Source organism: Tinamus guttatus, unplaced genomic scaffold, assembly GCF_059628265.1.
Source record: "Tinamus guttatus ecotype Peru unplaced genomic scaffold, ASM5962826v1 Tinamus_guttatus_pri_ptg000178l, whole genome shotgun sequence".
Classification (NCBI taxonomy): Eukaryota; Metazoa; Chordata; class Aves; order Tinamiformes; family Tinamidae; genus Tinamus; species Tinamus guttatus.
The window spans coordinates 507,062-531,495 of record NW_028288712.1 but is presented as its reverse complement, the minus strand read 5'-3'; the positions used below and the strand labels follow the sequence as shown (position 1 = coordinate 531,495).

The 24,434-nt window shown below is 51.1% G+C and overlaps 2 protein-coding genes across 2 annotated transcripts; both read right to left on the bottom strand.

Annotated features, from left to right (window-relative positions):
• Positions 1–1,166: 1,166 nt before the first annotated feature.
• LOC148594948 (olfactory receptor 14C36-like) lies at positions 1,167–20,267 on the bottom strand. The gene is made up of 2 exons (XM_088523297.1): positions 20,195–20,267; positions 1,167–2,149 (listed from the first exon to the last, which is right to left on the bottom strand). The coding sequence occupies exons 1-2, from the start codon at positions 20,265–20,267 to the stop codon at positions 1,167–1,169; spliced, it is 1,056 nt and encodes a 351-aa protein (XP_088379423.1).
• Positions 20,268–20,462: 195 nt separating this feature from the next.
• On the bottom strand, positions 20,463–21,380 carry LOC148594947 (olfactory receptor 14A16-like). The gene has a single exon (XM_088523301.1). The coding sequence runs from the start codon at positions 21,378–21,380 to the stop codon at positions 20,463–20,465; it is 918 nt and encodes a 305-aa protein (XP_088379427.1).
• Between the last annotated feature and the right edge of the window lie 3,054 nt (positions 21,381–24,434).

The window sequence follows — 24,434 nt, the reverse complement described above, 5'->3', positions numbered from 1 at the left end:
GTGACTCCTCCCGATACTCTGTTCACTCAGAGACCCAGAGGCTGGTTTGCCCCTTAGGGAGGTTAAAGCTTGCTCTGTCTTTCTGCTGTCTGTCCCATTATCCAAGTCCTTACTATATGTACAGATTGTATGAATTTAGCATACATTCAAAGAGTGTCATTATTTTCCATGACACTATACTCTGCTTTACTTTTTTGTTTCTTTGTAACTATAACAAGATCCCCCTGTGCCTGTTTGCAGCCAGGTGTCTTAGTAAAGCAAGTAGGAACTGGAGCAGGTGAGCTATAACATTCAATGCAGACCCAACCAAATGTGTATCACGACCTCTAATCCCTCCGGGGGACTGCAGATGACTGCACAGTCCAGGGCACCTGGACTGCAGAGCATTTCCAAGGGTGCTCGTTGTGTCCAGTTGTGCCTATACATCCTGCCCCTGGTATTTCATAGATGGTGACCCAGAGGGCTCTCCGTTCTCCCTTCTTCCTGACAGTTGAGTCCTCACTGCCCCTCCTGAGACTGCAGAGTCCTCTTTTGCCTACCCAGTGCTTTACCTCTAAGAAACTCCATCTTTGAGGACCTCTCCCTTTATGAGGCTCTACTCACAGTCCATCCCAGGCATATGCTGTCCCAGGAGGATCTCTGTGCTCTCCTGACACCACCAGCTTCCCCTCCATGAGAACAGCTGTCTGACACTGTGCCTTAATATGTAGGAGAGATGTGCAGGTGTAAATCCATGACCACTGAGCGTCTCTACTATCTTTGGACTCTGATAGGTGAATTCTCAAACCAGCCCTTGGTCTCTAAAAGCTCATTACATGATTCTGAGCTCTGTGTTGCTGAACCCATGGAGAATCCTGTGCAGCAGGCCCTTCAGGGGTGCAAGTCCCTGGGCCTATTCTTGACACCAGCTTTGGAGGAAAAGCCCAGCTTTCATGCACTGTACTGATAGAAATTACTTTATTACAGAGATACTGCTAGGGAGCCAGTCCTTGTCCAGCATTCGACACAATTGAGGGTAACAGGTGAGACAGAGCAGACACTGTAAAAAGGGGCACGAATACAAGTAGTTGTGTAGCAGCATGATAACAATTATTATCACTAATAAAAGTCATAATAACAATAACATGAAGAAACAATACTCACTCAGTTACGGGATACAGAAAGAGTCATTTGTGGAGAGATGTGGAAAAATAACCGCTGCTTAAAAAGGTCCATGAAATCACTTTCCAAATGGCATCCTTGAGCTCCTTGTTTCTCATGCTGTAGATGAGGGGGTTCACTGCTGGAGGCACTACCGAGTACAGAACAGCCAACACCAGATCCAGAGATGGGGATGAGATGGAGGGGGGCTTCAGGTAGGCAAATGCACATGTGCCGAGAAACAGGGAGACCACGACCACGTGCGGGAGGCACATGGAAAAGGCTTTGTGCCGGCCCTGCTCTGACGGGATCCTCAGCACAGCTTTGAAGATCTGCACATAGGACACCACAATGAAAATGAAACAGCCAAAGACTAAACAGGCACTAACCACAAGAAGTCCAGTTTCCCTGAGGTAGGAATCTGAGCAGGAGAGCTTAAGGATCTGGGGGATCTCACAGAAGAACTGTTCCACCACATTTCCTTGGCAGAGGAGTAGGGAAAATGTGTTCCCAGTTTGCATGAGACCATTGAGAAAGCCACTGGCCCAGGCAGCTGCTGCCATTCTGACACAAGCTCTGCTGCCCAGCAGGGTTGCGTAGTGCAGGGGTCTGCACATGGCAACGTAGCGGTCATAGGCCATGACTGTGAGGAGAGAAAACTCTGCTGACATGAAAACAGTAATACTTAAGACCTGTCCAACACATCCAAAGTATGAAATGGCTGTGGTGTCCATCAGGGAATTGTGCATGGATTTGGGGAGAGTGGTGGAGATGGAACCAAGGTCGAGGAGGGAGAGGTTGAGGAGGAAGAAGTACATGGGGGTGTGGAGGCGGTGGTCGCAGGCTACGGCTGTGATGATGAGGCCGTTGGCCAGAAGGGCAGCCAGGTAGATGGCCAGGAAGAGTGAGAAGTGCAAGAGTTGCAGCTCCCGCCTGTCTGAGAATGGCAGGAACAGGAATTCTTTGAGGGAGCTGCTGTTGGACATTTCCTCCCTATACATATGAGGGACTCACCAAGGAAAAAACAGACAGAGAGAAGTTAGGAGGACACTCTTAAAAGGAAAATCAACAAATTAATTAAGTTTTTTACCTATCTATTTGTCTCATTCCCACATCTCTGAGGCTCATGCCTCTTCTAACTAGAAAATGATGTTACTCTAAAAAGAGAGCAGCCCCTGCTGAGAGCAGAGTCTGGTTTCAAAGTGCCCATCTCTGACCTTCTCACCCTTTCTACAGGCACCTGAGGGAGGTCTCCACACTCCCCTTGAAGAAAACAACACATATGACCCTTTTGTGCTGCCCATTTACAGCCTGCCACCATCACTTCCATACTATCAGTATTTCCATAGGTTCCCCATGGGTCGCTGAGATACCAGATATGCCATGAGACAGCAGAGGCTTTCTGGAGAGCAGGTGGCAGCCTGCAGGACACCACAGGATAACAGCCAGATGATTGTGAGGATTTAAGATGGACTTTCCTTAAGGGAGAGTCAACTCATTTCCCTGTACTGCATTTCCTAGAGCTCCACAGGACAGAATGGGGCTGTGGAGACCTCATTCCCTTGGAAATTCCTCTTTTCCACTACTCATAGCTTTGGTCACTGAACTGCAGCTGAATCCTCCCAACGACAGGAAGCAGAGAGCAAGAACAGGAGCAGCATGGACAGGAGAAGGATTAAGGAGCAACACCATGACCCTGATGCCAAGGGAGGCAAGGAGAGGGACAGAGAGGCATTCTGGAAAACCTTATCGTTACCTGCAGGGTATGGCACCTTGCAGAGGGGGACATTGCAGCACTGCCCCTCTCAGCCCTTTGGTGGGGAGGCACCAAAGAGATGCCCCTCTCCTCTGCCACAGCTCTGGCTGCAGAGTTCAGCCAGAGTCTCATGCCCTGCAGTTCCTTCTCCTTCCCTGCACATCTCTGCTGCCTGGAGCTCTCCCTGCTAGCAGCTCTTTCTCTGTCGCAGTGTCTTGCCCCGTCACTGCTCAAAGATCCCATGTCACCCTCTGGGTGCTCAGTTCTGCCCTACAGAAACCTCTGGGCAATGTCCAGGGGCAGCTCTGTGGTTGCAGGTTGGAATGAGGTCACATAAAGTCCTAGGATGCTGCAAAGAAGATGCTGATGCTGCCTTTAGACTAAAGTGGGGATGAGGCAGCTCACTGATGTTTCTCACAGACTTATTAATCTCTCAGAGTGAAGGTTTACGACTCTGAGTTCATTGCCAAAACAGAAAACTTGTTCCTTCATTCTCCCTGTCAAAATGAGGAAAGTGAAAGTGCAGAGGCCTGAAGGAAAGCTCCTTCTCCTTCAAGCAGCTCTCCTCTTGATTTTCCTCTTGAAAGGACCCCTCAGACATGTCCTGTGCATGTGCTGGAGCTGTGAGCAGAACCTGACCCCTGCAGCACCTCTCAAAGGCAGAAAGAACCTGCCCTGCCAGGGATCTCTCTTCCCACCCAAAGCTTCTCCCCACAGCACCACAGGGAGCTCCCTGGAGAGGCTGTGTGCTGACCCTCACGGGTGGCAGAGTCACTGCCCTGGGCAAACAGCACCATGAGGTACAGGGACACTGCTCTGAATCACAGCCCCAGGCAGACCTTGGTGCACTCCCTGCCTTCACAGCCCTACAGCCCTGTGTTCAAGTGGCATACCCAAGAGAAGCATACCCTGATCCTCTGACCATGTGTCAGGGAATCCCTGCTCTGAAGCATCTCCTCCTCCTGTTATGTCCTGCTTACTGCAGGAGAGAGACCATTAAAAATCCTATGAGCCATGGTTTGGGTGGGATGCAGACACCCCCTCCAGGAACCTCAGCAGCATTGCCCTGCAGACAGAGACTCACTGTTTCAAGGGCTGGGAAGGTTGTTCCCACAATGAGCTCTGCTCCCGCTCCACACTGCCGTTCCCCTCTCGCTGCCTTCTCTCCTCTGCTGTCCGCAGCAGCAGGCAGTGCCCGCAGCCCTGCTGCTCTTGGCACAGCAGCTGCTCCTGCACTCGGCTGTCTCTGGGCAGTGCTGACAGGCTGCCACGAGCTGCCTCCGTCCCAGGAGCCTGGCCCTGCTCAGGAGCAGAGGCCCAGCTGAACTCACTAATTTCTCTGTCCCTTGTGTCCCCTCCTCCTGGGGAATGTTCCCTCAAGCAAACTAAAATAATCATCTGTTTTCCTTTTCTTGTGAGTGGAGAGAGGTTCCAACATTGCAATTTATTTCATCAGAGGATGAGGAGCTATGAAAGTTGTGAATGTCCCACTCTGGAAAAATGATTTTCATATCTCAACCAGACAGGGATGCCTAGATGGGACAAAACTAAATCACTGAGATGTGGTTCAGGTTTTAATTAGGATTAATCAATGTGGGCATTACAGAATGCAGACCCTCAGACCTGGGTCTGAAGTGATATTCACATTATTCCCGTAAATTCCACAGACGCCAACGGTGGGATTCCCCTTGCCAAAAACTAAGTGAGCATAACACAGGTGAGCACACTGAAGTGTGCATGTGTGCTCTGTCTAAGATCCCACTATAATCATTGGGATAATCAGTGGAGATGGATAATCATTGATAATCATTGACAATCATTGGAGATGGAAGGGTCAGTTGCTTACACACAGATATCTGGTTACAGTCGAAGAGACAGATGTGGTCTGAGGAATATGTGCCACAGACAGGTGTGGTGTCAGTGTCTGCTTGCTCTGATGCAGGAACTGGGGGACCTGCATCATCCTAGAGGATGAGATGAGGATCAGGTGAGGAATTGTCTTGGCTATATGAAATGACTCCTAGTGCCAAACACAACTAGAGCCCCACTCACTCCAGCTGAGGCGTAGGAAGATTCCAGTATTAACCAGCAGCTCGTGTAATTCAGTGCAGGCACTTGATTTGATGGTGTTGAAAAGTGCTGGAAGAGCCTTGTCAGTTGCCTGGGTTGTCCAGCTCAACTATATGTCTCGTGCAGATTGGACCTACAGGGAAACTATCCCCTTTGGAGCGCTTGCTGGGCAAGTGCTCCAGAGAATCCTAGGGTTCCATCCTGAACACAAACAAATGAAATCCAGCACTGTCTGTAGGGAAAGTCCATCCCATCTACATCCATGTGTGCTGCATAAATGAGAGGCACATCCATCACACCAAGGTGTCTTGAGATTCTTTGCAATCTCCAGCCCTTTTTGCTCTCCTCCCCCCAACTTCTGCTTATTCCATCATATTATATGAACATGGACTGGGCTAATTAAGACCTCAGTGTTGCTGGATCACAGTCTGGCAAGGTCCATGGACATCGTCAGGGGCACCTTGTTCTTCCTGGAGATTTGTGCAAGAAGTCTGTCATAGGTCCAGTATAGCCACAGAATCACCCCAGGCAGAACCCTCTTTCCTGCTGTTTCTCAATGGGCCAGCTCTGTGTCTTCCTGGCCTCGAACACTGCTAGATTCATTTTCTTAGTAGGAAGCTGCTTCCACCATTGCATTGTTCCTGCTATATATGACGGCATGGCTCTGCTCTGAACTGGGCCATTGCACACGCAGTGTTTTTGCCTCTTGGTAACAGGTTTCTCTGTGACCATTCTGTTCTCTGTGCCACAGCTGAAGCTCTATAGCCCAAATATATGCAAGTGTAGGCTGCCTGAAGTAGAGGCAGGAGCACATGAAGATGTGCAAGCTGTCACAGGCCTGAAATATCATTGGTATGATGATCAAGGGAAGATGAGGGAGAATGCTTTTTGTGTGAAGGAGCAGATTGGATGTGTGGAGCTCTTCCTTGGAAGAGGCAAGGTTTGAAGTGAGAGCTTGTGGGTGAGCATCTCAGGAGGGAGCTCTCCTATTTCTCGGCAGTATAAAAAAAGTCTGTGGATCACTGGCCCTGGTTCTTGTTGGGCGGACTTTAATCCCCCTATCATGACCTGGAAAGGCAAACTGCAGGGTGCAAGCAGTCTGGGAGGCTTCTGGAGGACATTAAGGAGAACTTTTTTGCACAGCTGCCAGATGGCCTGATAAGGATGATGCTTTCTGGTATCTGGACATTTCAAACAAGGACAAACTGATCAGGGACGGGATAGTCAGTGTCTGCCTTGCCTACTGTGACCATGAGAATCTGGAGTGCCTAATGCTGAGGGGAGTGCAGAAGGACAGTAGCAGAATAGAGACTGGGCTTCAGAAGAGCCAACTTCCTGGCCGGTTTAGGGGACTGGTGGGGGATCCCAGGGGAGGCAGCTCTCAAGGACATCAGAGCTCAGGAAAGCCAGCAGGTCTTCAAGGACAGACCTGCCAAGCATAAGGATGGGCCATTCTGATACTCACTAAAACTATCAGATACCTCAGGGCACTCAAACCAGCAGATACCCCTTGGGTAGACTGGGATCTCGTTACTTAGCTCCAGACTAATAGGGCAATGTAGAGCAGAAAAAAGGCAGAGGCAAAGGCAGAGGCAGAGGCATTTAGAAATATTGCCCAGCATCGCATTACAAGGACAAGTGCAGGGTCCTGCACCTGGGGAGGAATAATCCCAGGCACCAGTATAGATTAGAGGTTGACCTGCTGGAAGGCAGCTCCACAGAGAGGGATTTGGGAATCCTGATTGACAAGTAGTTAACCATGAGTCAGCAGTGTGCCCTCATGGCCAAGAAGGTCAATGGCATCCTGGCCTGCATCAGGAGGAGTGTTGCCAGCAGATGTTGTCCCCTCTCCTCAGCTCTGGTGAGGCCTCACCTGGAGTACTGTGTGCAGTTTTGGGCTCTGCAGTACAGGAGGGACACTGAGCTTCTAGAGAGGATGCCGCATAAAGCGACCAAGATGCTTAAGGGACTGGAGCATCTATCGTATGAGGAAAGACTAAGCGAGCTGGGCCTGTTTAGTCTGGAGAAGAGAAGACTGAGAGGAGATCTGATCAACAAGCAGAAGTAAGTATCTTAGGGGTGAATGTAGGGAGACGAATGGGGCCAAACTCTTCTTGGTGGTGGCCAGTGACAGGACAAGGGGTAATGGGTGCAACATGAAACACAGGAAGTTCCATCTCCATGTGAGGAAGAACTTTACTGTGAGGGTGACAGAGCCCTGGTACAGGCTGCCCAGAGAGGTTGTGGAGTCTCCTTCTCTGGAGATCTTCATAATTCACCTGGATGCCACCCTGTGCCACATGCTCTAGGTGTCCCTGCTTGAGCAGGGGCGTTAGACTAGATGATCTCTAGAGGTCCCTTCCAATGTTAACCACTCTGTGATTCTGTGAACTTGCTGCTGGAGACAGTGCCCATCATTTCCCTTACCACATCTTCAGAGTGCAATTCAGCCAAGTCTACATGAACGCTACACTCACCCATCAGACAGGGAGGGGAATTACTGCAGCACAAAGAGCCTGGCAATCATAAATTAATAATGCCACTGCTCTTGTTACACCATGCTCACTCAGGCACTGGGTTAATTTAGCAGCATAAAGATCTTGCTGGACTCCATGGTCCACTGGTAGCTCACTGCAAGTCTCTCCTCCTGGTCCACGTTCAACGGAGAAGATCATGCTCACAGCAGCACAAATTCATGATGCTAAATGCTCCCTCTCCCTCCTCTTGATTAAAAGCTGCCTTTCTCCAGGGCTGCAGAGCTCCACAGGTGTCAGCCCCTCCACGGGGCACCCTCAGCAAACCCTCTCGTCCCCGCCGCTGCTGCTGGCCCCTCACTGCTCTGGCAGCAGCGACCTCAGCGCCAGCACCCGCCGTGAGCCTCCTGCTGGCCCAGCAGCTCCTCGGGCAGGGGGACCTCGCTCGCGCACAGCCCAGCGTGGGCTGCTGCCGCCACGGGTTGCAGGGACACCAGGTTCCTCGGCAGAGCCGCCCCGGCCAGGAAGGGGCTGCTGACGTCACAACCAGATACGCGGCCTGGCCTATCAGGGGCTGTGGCAGCAGTGACGTCACCAGCCAACGCCCACGCGTCAGCACAGAGCCAGCCCTGCAGAGAGCAGGGGCCTCCCGGCAGCGTCCCCGCAATGGCCTCCGTGTCCCTGCCCGCTGCTGAGACACCCCTGGCCTCACAGGCAGCGCCTGCTGCTGCCCCGGCAGCTCCGCTCACACAAGGGACCTCCCCGCGTGTCTGCACCAGACCCCGCTGCCGGCGGCGCTGCTGCTGGGACAGGAGCGGCCTCAGAGCCCGTCCCCAGCCATGGGCCAGCGCTGGCCTCGCAGCTGCTCTGCCAGCAGGGACCTCCCAAGGAACTGCCCAGCCAGGCGCCTCTTGCTGGCCTGCCCGGGACTCAGCAAAGAGCAGAGCTCACGGTCACCCTCACAGACATGGATGGACCTGCTAATGCCTGGTGCTGTCCAGTCAGGAGCACAGACAAGGTGACCCCCCTCCCAAGCAGGAGCAGTGCCATGTGCCTGCTGCTGGCCTCCCAGGAGCTTACAAACATTGACTTGACCAGCATCTGACTAGATGATCTCCAAACGTCCCTTGCAACCAGAGAAAGGTGTCTGCTCTCACTCAAGCCCCCTTGGAGCTTGCTTATGAGCCATCAATGTCCCCTTGCTGCCAAGAAGGCCAGTGGTCTTCTGGGGTGTAGTAGGAAGACTGTTGCCAGGAGGACAAGGGAGGTCATCCTGCCTCTCTACTAGGTCCTGGGGAGGCCACCCCTTGAGTCCTGTGTCCAGTGCTGGGCTCCCCACTACAAGAAGCTGTAGTGAAGCTACTGGAGAGAGCCCAGCACAGGTCTACAAAGTTGATCAGGGAGCTTGAGCATCTCTCCTATGAGGAGAAGGTGAGAGAACGGGGCCTATTTTAGCCTGGGGAAGAGAAGGCTGAGAGGGAATCTTATCAGGGTGTGCAAATACCTGAAGGGAGGATGCCAAGAGCAGAAGAGGATGGCCCAGACTCTTTTCAGTGGTGACTAGTGATGGCACAAGACGCAACAGGCACAAATTGAAGCACAGGAAGTTCTGCCTGAATTTGGGGAAAAGCATCTTGACTGTGAATGTGACAGAGCACTGGCATGGGTTGCCCAGAAAGGTTGTGGAGTCACCTTCTCTGCAGATATTCCAGACCTGCCTGGACGGGATCCTGTGCAATGTGCTGCAGGTGACACTGCTTTATCAAGGGGATTGAACTAGATCATCTGCGAAGGTCCTTCCAACCTCAACCCTTCTGTGATTCTATAAATGGTCTCCACTGGAATATATCAGCTTTATGAGCTGTAGGGATCTGCCTGTCCCTCAGCTTTATTGTGAGTGCTGCTCTAGCAGGATAGAAGGCATCCAGGGTCATTAGAGATGACCAAGGAAATTCCTGACCTGGCCTCCCACTGAAGCTCTATCTCCAGTGATTCCATTAGGACCTTTAGGCCAGGAGCTTGCAAGCAGACCATGTGCATGCCTAGCCTGGTAAGGGGAATCCCACCTGCCATGTATTTGTGGAGTTCATGAGTTAGCTGAATCCTTCTCCAAACCTGGCACTTCTGAACAGACATGTGGAGCCCCAATAAGTCACCTGAATAAGTCATCTGAATCATATATGCACCATGTATCAACAAGCTCCCTTCTTATCTCTGTCTGGGTGTCCTGCCTAGTTAAGAGATGTGAATCAGGACTTCCCGTGGGACATTTCTGACTTTGGTAGATAATCATTATCTGAAATAAATTGCAATGTTGGAATCTGTATCCCTGTACTCTTTAGCGAAGGAAAACAGGTTACTCTACTTGATGGAGCATATCCCAGAAGGAGGAATCCCAAGGGACAGAGCAATTCATGAATTCAGCTGGGCTGCAGCTCGTGGCAGCCTGGCAGCACTGCCCAGAGACAGCCGTGTGCAGGAGCAGCTCCTGTGCCAAGAGCAGCAGGGCTCTGCCTGCTGCTGCGGACAGGAGAGGACAGAGAGGTGAAAGGCAGCGTGGAGTGGGAGGACAGAGGAGAGCTCATGGTGGGAGCAAACTTTGACATGGTAAGTCACCGGCTGCAGGGTAATGCTGCGGAGATTTCTGGAGGGGTCTGCAGCATCCCTCCCAGCTGATGACTTTTATTTTTGAGGATTGTTCTCCCTGCTTCTACTTTGCATACGAGGCGATGCTTCAGAACAGAAATTCCCTGTCCCAGCATCACAAGGTCAGGGCATCATGGCTACTTTTTCTGGAGCTGGTGCAAGACAGTGAAGGCAATGCGGGCACACAGGTTCTTCAGAGCACTGTTCTTCAGAGCAGTGTCCATGCGCCCCAGGGTGCTGTGTGCCCGGTGCAGTGATTCTGTGAGGATCAGCACTCAACCTGCCAGGGCGCTGCAGGGAGAAGCTCTGGGTGGGTGGAGAGATCCCCCACCCTGGGCAGGTTCATTCTCCTGCTGAGAGGCTGCTGTGTGGGGTCAGGGCTGCTCACAGCTCAGCCTCACCCACACAACATATCTGGAAGGGGCTTTTCAAGAGGACACTCTTGGAAAGCTTCTATGAAAGGGATAGCAATATCCAGAGGCTAGGATTTTGTTTTGTATCCTTGACAAGGCAGCAAATGAATGGGACATTTTAGCTTTAGATGCCTGAAGGAGAGTTCTGCAGTGCTGCTCTGAGGGATCAATAGGTCTGCGAGGACCCCAGAATATTCCTCCAACTGCCTTTTCACCTGTGGGCAGCAACAATATCCCCTTTGCAGCTCTCCTCATTCTCGTTGTGCTTAGTCTCACTCTGGTCTCAAGGGAAAGGGCTCCAGGGCATTTCTGACCTCCTCTGCAGTCAGATTTCCAAAAACAGCAGAGCTGCCTCTCTCCTGCCATATGCCCATTTCCTATTGCAAGGCACAGGGTCTGAGAACCACTGCCCTGGAAGTCCACACTCTCTGGGAGGTGTAACCTGGGGACGGTGCTGCTCTGTCTCTCTGTCCTCCCTTGGCAGCAGTCACAGTGTTTCTCCTAATTTCCCTGCCTCTCCTTTCTGCTCTTGTCCTGGCAGTCAGTTGGGGCTTCAGCTACAAATTCAGAAACTCACCCTGAGGTCCTGCCATGGAGGTGTCTGAAGAGGGACAATGTGCCCAGGGTGCTGGGCAGCGTCATTGGAAGGGCTGCAAAGGGGTTGACTCTCCCTTTAGGAGACCCTGTGACTGTCAGGACACGTGACTGTCTCTGTTATCCTGCTGGGTTTGTGAGCTGCCCTCCAGAAGAGGATTCAGTGCACAGAGTCTCTGCCATGTCAGGAGCAGTGTGCTGTTCTCTCCATCATGTATCCACCTTAACCTTAGAGGGAGAGCAAAGTTAAATTAGTGCTTTGAAACAGTCTTCTATGATCTCAACAGAGTACAGGTTTGTTAGGAGGAACAAGGCAGACGGACTCAACAACACTCCACACTGTTCCCTAAGCAGCAGAGAGCTCTCTCTCCTGTCTGCTTTATGTTCATGCTTGCAGCAGTAAAGTCAGCTGTCTGTATTTGCATGTCAAGAAAGACATGTGAAAAATCTGACCAGATATGGTGACAGAATCTAAAAATTTCCAACATAAGTAATTCTAAAGCAAAATTCTAAAACCCCCTGCTGCACCCCAAACTCCTTGGAAGTGTGTGTGGGAGTATGAAAAGACGCTTTAGATTAAAGGTGGATGTCCTGTGACATCAATTCCAAAAAGAACAGATATCAAGAACCAGTCCTTTATACACATGGACGCAGAGTAACTCAGGCTCCAGCTCCTCCCAGAACATTCAGGTGGAGCAGAGACTGAGGAGCTGACTGAAGGTGATAGTGAGAAGAAGAAATTACTGAGAGTTGGGACAGGGGTAGAGAAGCATTTCAATGAAAAATGGAAAGTTTATTTCAGAGAAAAATCTTCTAAACTATTATTGCCTTTTCTTCCCTACACAGTTTTCCTGAGCCCAATAAAACAGATGTCCAACAGCAGCTCCCTCAACGAGTTCCTCCTCCTGGCATTCGCAGACAGGCGGGAGTTGCAGCTCTTGCACTTCTCGCTCTTCCTGGCCATCTACCTGGCTGCCCTCCTGGCCAATGGCCTCATCATCACAGCCGTAGCCTGCGACCACCACCTCCACACTCCCATGTACTTCTTCCTCCTCAATCTCTCCCTCCTCGACCTTGGCTGCATCTCCGCCACTGTCCCCAAATCCATGCACAATTCTCTGTGGAACATGAGGGTCATTTCATATTCGGAATGTGCTGGGCAGGCCTTTTTCTTCCTTTTTTTCGTATCAGCAGACTATTATGTCCTCACCATCATGGCCTATGACCGCTACGTTGCCATCTGCAGACCCCTGCACTATGGGACCCTGCTGGGGATCAGGGCTTGTGTCAAAATGGCAGCAGCTGCCTGGGCCTGTGGCTTTCTCTATGCTTTCTTGCACACGGGGAACACATTTTCCCTACCCCTCTGCCAAGGCAATGTGGTGGAGCAGTTCTTCTGTGAGATCCCCCAGATCCTCAAGCTCTCCTGCTCAGACTCCTACCTCAGGGAAGTTGGGCTTCTTGTTGTTAGTACCTCTTTAGTCTTTGGGTGTTTCGTTTTCATTGTGGTGTCCTACGTGCAGATCTTCAGAGCTGTGCTGAGGATCCCTTCTGAGCAGGGCCGCCACAAAGCCTTTTCCATGTGCCTCCCGCACTTGGCCGTGGTCTCCCTGTTTGTCAGCACAGGTGCATTTGCCTACCTGAAGCCCCCCTCCATTTCCTCCCCAGCTCTGGATCTGGCACTGGCTGTTCTGTACTCGGTGGTGCCTCCAGCAGTGAACCCCCTCATCTACAGCATGAGAAATAAGGAGCTCAAGGAAGCCATTAGGAAAGTGATTTCATGGACCTTTTTAAGCAGTGGTAATTTTTCCACATCTCTCCACAAATGACTCTTTCTGTATCCCGTAACTCTATTGAGAATTGTTTCTTCATGTTATTTTTATTATGAGTTTTACTAGTGATAATAATTGTTATCATGTTCCTACACAAATACTTCTATTCATTCCCCTTTTTACGGTGTCTACTCGGTCTCACCTGATGCCCTAAACTGTGTTGAATGCTGGTCAAGGACTGGCTCCCTAACAGTATCTCTGTAATAAAGTAATTTCTATCAGTACGGTGCATGAAAGCTGGGCTTTTCCTCCAAAGCTAGTGTCAAGAATAGGCCCAAGGACTTGCACCCCTGAAGGGCCTGCTGCACAGGATTCTCCATGGCTTCAGCAACACAGAGCTCAGAATCATGTAATGAGCTTTTAAAGACCAAGGGCTGGTTTGAGAATTCACCTATCAGAGTCCAAGGATAGTAGAGACGCTCAGTGGTCATGGATTTACACCTGCACATCTCTCCTACATATTAAGGCACAGTGTCAGACAGCTGTTCTCATGGAGGGGAAGCTGGTGGTGTCAGGAGAGCACAGAGATCCTCCTGGGACAGCATATGCCTGGGATGGACTGTGAGTAGAGCCTCATAAAGGGAGAGGTCCTCAAAGATGGAGTTTCTTAGAGGTAAAGCACTGGGGATTTGCAGGCAAAAGAGGACTCTGCAGTTTCAGGAGAGGCAGTGAGGACTCAACTGTTAGGAAGAAGGGAGAACGGAGAGCCCTCTGGGTCACCATCTATCAAATACCAGGGGCAGGATGTATAGGCACAATGGACACAACGAGCACCCTTGGAAATGCTCTGCAGTCCAGGTGCCCTGGACTGTGCAGTCATCTGCAGTCCCCCGGAGGGATTAGAGGTCGCGATACACATTTGGTTGGGTCTGACTCCTACCCCCGGTCACCCTTAGCCACTTTATTCCCCACGTCTCCCCGCTCCATATTCTTCCCAGCTCTGGATCTCTCTGTACTGGCCATTCGGTACTCAGTGGTGCCTCTAGCACTGAACCCCCTTGTCTACAGCATGAGGAACAAGGAGCTCAAGGAGGCACTGAGGAAACTTCCTCAATGGGTACAATGTTAATGCCAAAAACTGTCCTGTGTGCAGTCACTTGTCATTCCCATGTACTTGGCATGAAACTTGTGCTCTTCAGTTATTTCATTCTCAATGTTTACTCTTACCTTCCTGATAAAATAATCATAAATAATTATTTAAAATACAATACAACAATACAGTAGGAAGAAAAGGCTGACTAGGGAAAATACAGGCCTGCTGTTAAATGGGCCAAGAGCCCTGGTGAGAGAGGACACAGAAAAGGCCACCTTTGCCTCAGGCTTTAGTGCTAAGAGTGACCCTCAGGAATCCTAGGCCCTGGAGACCATGGAGAAATGGAGAAAGGAAGACTTTCCCTTGCTGGAGGAGGATCTGAGTAGGGCTCACTTCAGCAAACTGGACACCCACAAAACCATGGGCTCTGAGGGGACTCTCTTGCACTGTTCAGTGCCCATGTCTGACAGAGCTCCATGAGCTTGAAGAAATCGAGTCGCTCCAGTCACACTGCTTGTGCCTCTGGCCCTTGGCAAGGGACCTTCACACATCAGAGACTCTCTGAGCACCGCCTGATACATGCAAAAAGGGGCTCACATTGGAATGCTGCATTTATGACATTGCATCCTGCACTGCTTTCATGCCTCCTGATGGTTAGCTTGCTTCCCTTTATCCCTTCTCTGTTTGTCACACTGCACCATTGCATGTGTCACGATCACATCTCAAAGTGCACAAGTGGCAGTTTCTCCTCTGGTGTTATTCCTGTGCTTCGCACCTCAGACAACTTCACCTGCCACCTGCATGGTCAAAGTGACAACTGGGAATAGAAGAAGCTGAGCGCAAGGAAGGACGTAGCTCTACCTTGCTTGGTCTTGTTACGGGCATTGCCTGGTTCAGGCTGGGCTGCTTTTTCTTGGAGAGCAGCAAGAGAAGAGGCATCTTTCCCTTCTTTTAAAAGTCATCAGGCAATAATTTGCATCCTTGCTACTCAGGGCCATAATGGCCAGGGGCTTGGGGCATGCAAAGGAGCATGATGAGAAAGAAGAGCACCGGCACAGCTCTGGGGCAGAGAGCAGACGGGGCGACGGAAAGAACCAGCCACCACTGGAAAGAATGGTCTTATTTCACTATTAATATTAAGGTCTTATTTCACTATTAATATTAAGGCAGTACAGAATGATACATTTAACAAAATAAGCTTATTACACACTGGTTTTAGCATCAGACAAAATAAGCAAGGTAATGCACCTAGCCATTAGTATACCAGAAAGAGAATAGTGATTAAAAGATACATCACCAATTGTCTAAATATGCCATCATATATCATCATCATCCAGATCTGCGGTCGCTGGTGAGTCCCTGTTTTGGCAAGGATTTGGAGACCCTTCCCGGGAACTGGGAGGTCTTACGTGGTGCATCCACCCATGAGGTCTCCAAAATCGTGGCAAGAGTGTCCATCTTTTATAGAGCCAAATCAGCAAATCATGATAACTTGCATTTTGTTCGTGAATGGTGACATCTGATGTGGCATACTTTCCGTATCTTTGGGATGGGGATCTGGTCAGAGCCCAGGCCTCGGGTGGGAGGGTTCCCTTCAAGGTCAAAAACAGCCGCACGAGAGCTTAAAAAAGCTACAGTTTAATAAGCCTCTGTGGAAGCTGGCATGAGCAGTTCTACAGGCGAGCGTTGTGCGCTGCAAATGCAGTGCCATATTAATCTCTAAGTCAACCCCGACTCGGGCCTGTCGTTCAGGCCCTGGCACTTCAGTTCCTCAGGTTCCACTCTGTCGTGCCACACAAGGTTATATTCGTCCCCACATTGTGGGGCTGCCAAGAGATTTCGCTGGTAGTGGGAAGCAGCACGAAAAGAGGAAACAGGACCAAAATACAGCCTGGGAAGCTCAAATTGGGCAAGAGGATGAAGAAATATCACTTGAAGGGCAGAGCAGTGGTGCTACAGGGCACCCAGAGTGAGTCCGTCACCACCCATGGCTTTGTGTTTCAAGAAACAGTCACTGAGGATGGAAAAGCCATCAAGGAAGGGAAGAAGAATCTCTTGTGAGAACTTGCTGGGGAAGCAGATTGGGTGTCCATAGTCTGCAGGGACACAGGAGCAGGTCTAGGATGACCTGTGGTAGAGATGACCAAGGGCGTTGCTAAGGCCCCAACAGAATGGAGGTCTTTATCCTCTTGACTATGGCTGTTGTGTCTGTCACCAAGGCCTATCAGGAATCATCAGGACTTCTTTACGCCCTTTATCCTTCTGGGGACCCTGGGAGGTGTCGTGTGTTTGTCCTGCACTCAGCATTGCACACCCCTACCCAAACACTGATGCCAGGGAAAATGTGGGCAACACATGGAGGAAAGGATCTCCCTTCCCAGGGTTTCTCTGCCTGTGCTTGGCCAAAGTGTGTTGACAAAACATATAAAGGGTGTATTCAGCACATGTAGGAAAAGCAGTGTCCCAGAGATCAGGCACTGTATGCACAGTCTTTCTCCCATCTCCCCAGCCGTGCCATTTCTCTCATCAACCTCTCAGGAATTTAAATCACTCATGTTGAAAGCCAACCTTAGTCCACCTAAGGCTGTACTCAGTGTTATAGTTCACTTGCCCCAATTCTCACCTGCTTTACTTAGACAACTGGCTGCCAACAGGCACAGGGGGATCTTCTTTCAGTTACAAAGAAACAAAAAAATAAGGCAGAGTATAGTTTCACAGAAAATAATGACACTCTTTGAATGTATGCTAAGTCCATACAATCCATACATATAGTAAGGACTTGGCTAAGGGGGCAGACTGCAGAAAGACAGAGCAAGCTTTAACCTCCCTAAAGGGCAAACCAGCCGCTGGGTCTCTGAGCGAACAGAATATCGGGAGGAGTCACAATGTGTCCAAATAGTGCCCTAAAGGGGATGTTAGAAATTGTCACTTTAAACAGGACACGTGGGAATGGGAGACTTAGGTAGATGCACAGGCGACAGAGGAGGGAATGGGCCAAGAACTCCGGCATGAAGAGCTGGGCTCACAGCATCACCGATGAGCTGTCACAGACTGAATAAGGAGGTGGAGGAATGTCATGAAGTTCAACACAGTCAAGAGCAGGACGTGGGAAGGAATAACTCCATGCCCCTGGACAGGTGGAGGTTGACCTGCTGGAGAGAAGCTCTGTGGAGAAGGACCTGGGCATCCTTGTGGGCAAGAAGTTGACCCTGAGCCAGTAATGTGCCTGTGTAGCTGAGAAGGCCAATGGCATCCTGGGTGGAGAGGGGATCTTATCAGTGTTTATAAATACCTTAAGGGAGGGTGTCCAAAGGAGGAATGTACTTTGTGTCCTAGGGGACTGTGTAGGTCACTGCCATGGAGATGGCCCAGCCAGGCAGAGCACAGTCCTGGAAAGCAGTGCCCTCCACTCACCCCTGTTGTTGCCCAGGACTTGCTGATAAATCCTTCAAGAATGTCTCCAGATGGTACCAAAGGATGTGAAATGTCTTCAGTGGGGCACTGGAGAAGTCCCTTCTACTCCCCTGCTCCAACAGGCCTCTGCACTGGGCACAGCTGTGCAGGAAGCCGGGATGTTGGGGTTGTTTGGGAATTTGGCGTTTTGTGAGGGGAACCAGGGTTTCAGGGTACTTTCAGGCTGGGCATTTTTCAAAGCTAAAATGGAAGTCATGTGGGATGAAACAGCACAAAACATGGCCATGGGACGAGATGCTTTGATGAACCTCAATACGAGTTTCTCCTGGGAGTTGCTCTTTTTGTGCAAGTCAGATTGTAGGACAATATGGGACAGGTCAGAGATTTCCTTCTTTAGGCACCAGAGCAGTTTTTAAGCAGCAGGAATCCTATTTCTTAGTTGCCAGATATGATTACTAAGAAGAAGGTTTTTAAGCAAGAGTAAATTTTTACATAGACATTAGTTTACATGATGAATCAGATATATCCACCATTCTTGATCCTACCTATTCCCTTTGCTGTGTTACAGTGTGAGTTAGTTCTGTGCGATCTGAAATGGGTCATTGGGGCTGATTTTGTACTTCTAGTGTAACCTTTGCACAACCTTTGTACCTCTGGCTGGATTAGACTGCTTTCTTTGCAGCACTTCTATTTTATAGGAAGAGCGGGGCTGTGGAAGGTAAGGTGAGATGTCCTGCTCACGGGGTACACAGGCTTGCATGTTGTTTCCTCTAAAACTAGAGTATAATATAAATTTCCTTCACAACTGGCCAATAAATTTCTGCAAATGAAGGAGATTCTGGGTGTGAAGATAGGGTGTGATGGACCACAGTTCTTGCAAGGAAAGTTGAAGGGTGGGACTGTAGGGTGGCCCTTGTTTTAGATAAGCTGCAAGACCACTTGAGTGGAGCAGATGACCATCTTGCAGCTGAGCAGATCCAGTGGTTGCACAAATGCCTTTGACCATGTTAATCAAAAGAGAGTGAATGTCTCCCTGTGTGAGCCAGACCAGCGTGTGTTGGGTAGGGGGAGTGTGGACAAGGCTCAGCTCAACACAGGGTATAAAAACAAAGTATAAAAAAATAAAAAAAAGGAGTCTGGAGCTGTTTTCATCGTATTCCTTTCTGGCAGCTGGTGATGCTGAGTGTGGTGGCAACGAGCGTGTTGTAAAGACAGGTTAATGGGAATCCCATTTGTACTGTCCCACACCTGAGTTCTCATCCAGCTGTGGGGCGGTCCGTGGCCAGCTCCATCCTCCTGCAGGTCCCCATATCCCAAGGGAGAGGAACAGGCCAGGCTTGCACGACCTCTCTTGTGCAGCAGAGCCCAGCAGGTCCTGCAGCCCAGCTGCCTGCAGAGCCCTGTGTGGGGCACAGCCTGGGGTGGGCAGGGACCGGCTCCTCGGCTGCCCCAGACCTGACCCCGCTGAGCAGCAGCCCCCATTTCCCTCCCTCCTTCCTTGTGCTGTGGATGTGCTGGCAGGAGGCCTCCGCGTTGCTCTTCTCTTCCCTCGCTCTTTCCAGCTCCAGCCGAGCTCTGCATTTCCTCTCTCCATCCCTGCATGCACAGAGCAGGTCTCGATGCTCCCCCGGGGCAGCCTGTCCCCTCCTGCCCTCTGTGCACTCCCACCCCGGCACCCTGAGCGCTGGTGCTGCTGCCAGGGCAGAGGTGGAGGATCCCCTGGAGCGGCTCCGCAGGGAGCTCCCAGGAAAAAGCTGTGCCCAGACCCAGCACCAGCCCCAGTGTGGCAGAGGGGGCTGCCCTCTCCCACCCACTGTGGTGGTGCCAGACCCACCTCAGCCCAATCCTGAATGGCTCCAGCGCAGCCCTGGAGGAGCTGGAGCTGCCTCAGGCCCTGAGGTCATCTGGCAGCAGGAGGGTTTGACATTGGCACAGCATTTGTGGTTTCGGGTGCAACAGACCCTGCAATCGCTTGTATTGGCCAGGGCACTGGACGGGTGATGCCTCTGTAGCCAGATGGACCCTGTGTGTTGGGTGGATACCTGCTCAAGGGTAGGAGCAGCAGGACCTTCTGGGGCTTCCATCGCAGAGTGAGCTTCCAGTGCTTCTGGATCTGTGGATAAGGAATAAGAAACCGTGGAGCTGCAGAGAAGATGGCGGCGGGTAGGGAACCGTGGAGTTTTCCAGCCCAGCCTCCTACACAGAGCAGGACTAGTTGGAGCCCTCCAGTGTTACCTGGCCATTGTTGGACTCCACCTGACCCCTGTTACCATCCACAAATCTGCTCTGCTCTGCTTGTTTGGGCACTGGATAGTGGCATCTTCTGTCCATAGATCCCAGCACTATTGGCCCTGCCTGCATCCAGGGCATTATAAGCTCAGACCAAAGTGGCTGCTCTTGCTTCTTCATGCACGTAAGACTCTGCATGCAGCCTTCCTGGGTAGGCTGCCTGAATCTGAAGCTCTCCTCACGCCTTTAAATTGTTTGTCAGGAAATTTTCTGCCCTGTACATACAGACAGCTTTGGTATCTAGAGCCCTCTCTGGGACCTGCTCAGTTCCAGCTTCCCTTGCCAAGACTTTCCAACTATTAGGAGGGCCGAGTCGAGCTGGAGATGGCAAGTCATCTCTGCAGAATGGTGACAAGACCAGGTCAGGACCCAGCTCAGCCATGTCCACAGCATCAGTCAGGGCAAGTGCAAGGACAAGGCAGAAGCTCCCTGACAAGGGGCAGGAGGCCCCATAATGAGGTCGATGACTCCCTGTCTCCCTAGCTCTTGTGCCCAGCAGATCCCCTCCCTGTCTGCCTGCAGTCCCTCCGTACCCACACTGCTGCCCAGCACGTCCCCAGAGCCCTGGGCCTGCAGCCCCTCCAGCAACTTGTCTTGGCGGGACATGCTTGTCATGCTTGTCTGCTTGTCATGGTGGGAAACTGACTAAGATTCATGTGAGAGATTCTTGAGGACAAATAGCATGAAACAGAATATTTATTTTCCTTTACAGGAATGTAACACAACAAAAGTAAGAAATAAATTAAAAAACAACACATATCCTTGATGCCAAAACCTCCAGTACAGATATTGCTGACATTATTACAATTGGATGAGTTTCCTCAGGGCATCCTTGAGATCCTTGTTCCTCATGCTGTAGATGAGAGGATTCACAGCTGGAGGCACGACTGAGTACAGAACAGCCAACACCAGATCCAGAGCTGGGGAGGAGATGGAGGAGGGCTTCAAGTAGGCAAACAGACCAGTGCTGACAAACAGGGAGACCACAGCCAGGTGCGGGAGGCACATGGAAAAGGCTTTGTGCCGGCCCTGCTCAGAGGGGATCCTCAGCACAGCTCTGAAGATCTGCACGTAGGACACCACAATGAAAACGAAACACCCAAAGACTAAAGAGGTACTAACAACAAGAAACCCAACTTCCCTTAGGTAGGAGTCTGAGCAGGAGAGCTTGAGGATCTGGGGGATCTCACAGAAGAACTGCTCCACTACATTGCCTTGGCAGCGAGGTAGGGAAAATGTGTTCCCAGTGTGCAAGAGAGCATTGAGGAAACCACTGGCCCAGGCAGTTGCTGCCATTCTGACACAAGCTCTGCTGCCCAGGAGGGTCCCATAGTGCAGGGGTCTGCAGATGGCAACATAGCGGTCATAGGCCATGACTGTGAGAAGGGAACACTCTGCTGACATGAAAAAGGAAAAAAATAAGGTCTGTGCAGCACACCCCAATTGGGAAATGGTCCTGGTGCCCCGTAGGGAACTGGCCATGGATTTGGGGACAGTCGTGGAGATGGAGCCCAGGTCGAGGACAGAGAGGTTGAAGAAGAAGAAGTACATGGGGGTGTGGAGGTGGTAGTCGCAGGCTACGGCTGTGATGATGAGGCCGTTGGCCAGGAGGGCAGCCAGGTAGATGGTCAGGAAGAGCGAGAAGTGCAAGAGCTGCAGCTCCCGCGTGTCTGTGAACAGCAGGAGCAGGAACTCACTGAGGGAGCTGCTGTTGGACATTAGCTCCCTCCAGTCATGGGGGATTGTCTAAAGAATAGAAGATATGGAGAAGTTAAGATAAACTTTTGAAGAAAAAAACCCTGAAGTCATTCAGTTGTCTGACAGTCCTCCATTACCTCCCTTTAGTAAGAATATCTTAGTGCAGTTGCTTTCCTTGAGCTCCATTTTGCACCGTTTGTTGTGAGGAGCAGGGACATCAACACGAGAACTCCAGGGAGTCTGTCATGCCGAGTAATAGCAGGAACTGAGGCACGCTTGGACATTCACCTTCTACGTCAGGTGAAATCCGCTCAAGATGTAGACAGGATTTTCATCATCTTTACTCTCAAGACTACACAAATAGGTTTGAGGAACATAGTTTTATGGAATTGTTCAATATTTGTAGTTTCTTTGAGATGTCTTTGCTGAATGTTCAGCAAAGGACAATTCCTTGGAATTTCAGCCCTGAATCCTTAGAGAAATGCATCCACAGTCACTATGTGCAGAGTGGGGACATCTTGTTTATCTATTAGTCTTGGTCTGTCCTGTACTCATGTCTCCTTGAGCTACAGGATCATCGTGTTCATTATGCTGCCCTCAAAGGAGGCCAGGCTCTGCTGAGAGCAGAGCTGTGCAGTTTCCAAGTGCCCATCTCCAAATTTCTCACCCTTTCTCCACACACCTAAGGGAGGTTTCCACACTCCCCTTCTAGCCAAAGACACACAGGGCTCATTTCAGCTGCTCATGGACAGCCTCTCACCACCACCTCCATACCCTCAGCATCTCGGCAGCTTCCTCACACGTCACTCAGATATCACAGATAGGCCATGAGACGGCAGAGCCTTTCTGGAGGGCAGGTGGCAGCCTGGCGGGACACCACAGGGAAACAGCCAAAGGAGCGTTAGCACTGAAGATGGGCTCTCCTTAAGGGAGAGCCAGTGCAATGCCTAGGCTCACAGGCTGCATTTCCAGGAGCTCCACAGGACAAAAGGTGGCTTGGGAAATCTCACTCCCATGCAGACCCCTCTGTTCCACAACTTGTAGCATCAGTGTCTGAACTGCAGCTGAAAACATCCAGCTGCAGAAAGCTGAGGGCAAGAACAGAAAAAGCATGGGCGGGGGGAGAAACAAGGAGCAACACCATAAATCTGCTGCCAAGGGAGGCAAGGAGAAGGACAGAGAGGCCTTCTGGAAAACTTTCACTTTACCATTTGGGTATGTCACCTCTCCGAGGGGGACGTCGCAGGGCAGTCCCTCTTAGCCCTTTGGTGGGGCAGCAGGCAATGGGCCTGTGGCAGGAGAGCTGCCCCTCTCCTCTGCTGCAGGTCTGGCTGCAGAGGAGGAGGCTGCTGCCCTGCACCTCCTGCCCCTTCCCTGCCCATCTCTGCTGCCTGCAGCTGTCCCTGCCACCAGCTCTTCCTCTATCCCAGTGTCCTGTCCCTGCCATTGCTCACAGATCCCATATCGTATCACCCTCTGTGTGCTCAGTTCTGCCCTACAGAAACATCTGGGCCATGTCCAGGGGCAGCTGTGCAGTTGCAGATCCTAACTAGCTTGTCACATGGGGTCCTATGAGTCCACAAAGACGATATGGATGCTACCTGTAGGTTATGGTGGGCATGAAGCAGCTTGCTGAGGCTTCTCACAGACCTATTAATCTCTAGGCATGAAGATCTAGGATTCCCAGTTCCCTGCCAAAACAGAAAACTTGTTCCTTCATTCCCCCTGCAATATTAAGGAGGCTGAAAGAGCAGAGAGAGGAAGGAAAGCTCCTTCCCTTTCAAGTGGCCCTTCTGATCTTGCTCCTGTAAAGGACCCCTCGCACATGCCCTGTGTATGAGCTGGAGCTGTGAGCAGACTTCACTCTGCAGCAGCCTCTTAGCAGCAGAATGAACCTGCCCTGACGGGTGTCTGTCTCCCCACGCAGCGCTTCCCCGCAGCGCTGTGGGGAGCACCCTGGGCAGTGCTGCCCCTCGCAGGCTGCAGAGTCACTGTCCCGGGCACACAGCACCCTGGGCCTGGGGGATGCTGCTCTGAATCACAGCCCATGCAGAGCTGGGTGCAGAGCGCAGCTTCACACCCCTGTGTCTTCCCTGCGAGAAGGGAGCAGGATGCCCTGTCCCTGTGAGTGTGTGGCAGGGAATCCCTGCTCTGAAACGTCTCCTCCTCCTGCTAAACCCTGCATTCTCCAGGAGAGAGACCTTTACAATCTCAATCCGTGATTACATGCATTGAGTTCAGAAGAGCCCTCCAGGAACCTCAGCAGCATTGCCCTGCAGCTAGAAACTCACCGTGTCGAGGTCTGGGAAGGTTGCTCCCACAACAGCGCTGCTCTGTCCTCCCGCTCCACACTGCTGTTCCCCTCTCGCTGCCTTCTCTCCTCTGCTGTCCGCAGCAGCAGGCAGTGCCCGCAGCCCTGCTGCTCTTGGCACAGGAGCTGCTCCTGCACTGGGCTGTCTCTGGGCAGTGCTGCCACAAACTGCATCTGTCTCCAGATGCTGCTCCTGAGCAAGGGGTCGGAAGTAGAGTCCCAGCTGAATTCAACAATTTCTCTATCCCTTGTGCTCATTACTCCTGGGAAATTATCACTGGAATAGACTTCAACACTCCCTAATGTTCCCTCTCTAAGTACTGAAGGAAGACTGATGCTAGAAGGGCAATTGCTCTCATCAGAAATTTTCCCCCTCATATTTGCCAGAGTTGGAAATATCCTGCTCTGAAAGCCCTCATACACATCTCTCAGCTAGACAGGACACCTAGGTAGGGACAAGAAGGGAGTTCATTTAACCATGGTTCAGGTATGGATTCCAATCTGTCAATATGGACATGTCATGCTGGTTTAGAAGCCCCTGGCATGCAGTGGGATTCAGCTCCCTGCCCAGAACTCCACGAACATAAAGGTTGTGGGATTCCCCTTTCCCAAGCTGAAGGATGATCTCCAATGATGACTGCATGGGAGGTCCTCGTCTAAGCTTCTGCTGTAACCACATCAGATGCAGGGTGGGAGTCAATTGCCTGGTGACACCAGGTGACATCTGAAGAGACAGGGTTGTCCCAGGCACGGGCTAGTGTCTA

Bases quoted from the DNA above. Each gene is read 5' to 3' on its own strand.
- LOC148594948 (XM_088523297.1), bottom strand. From the start codon at position 20,267: ATGTCCCGCCAAGACAAGTTGCTGGAGGGGCTGCAGGCCCAGGGCTCT. The intron at 2,150-20,194 runs GTACGGAGGGAC...TTCCTTGGTGAG, and splicing joins CGTGCTGGGCAGCAGTGTGG to TCCCTCATATGTATAGGGAG.
- LOC148594947 (XM_088523301.1), bottom strand. From the start codon at position 21,380: ATGTCCAACAGCAGCTCCCTCAGTGAGTTCCTGCTCCTGCTGTTCACA.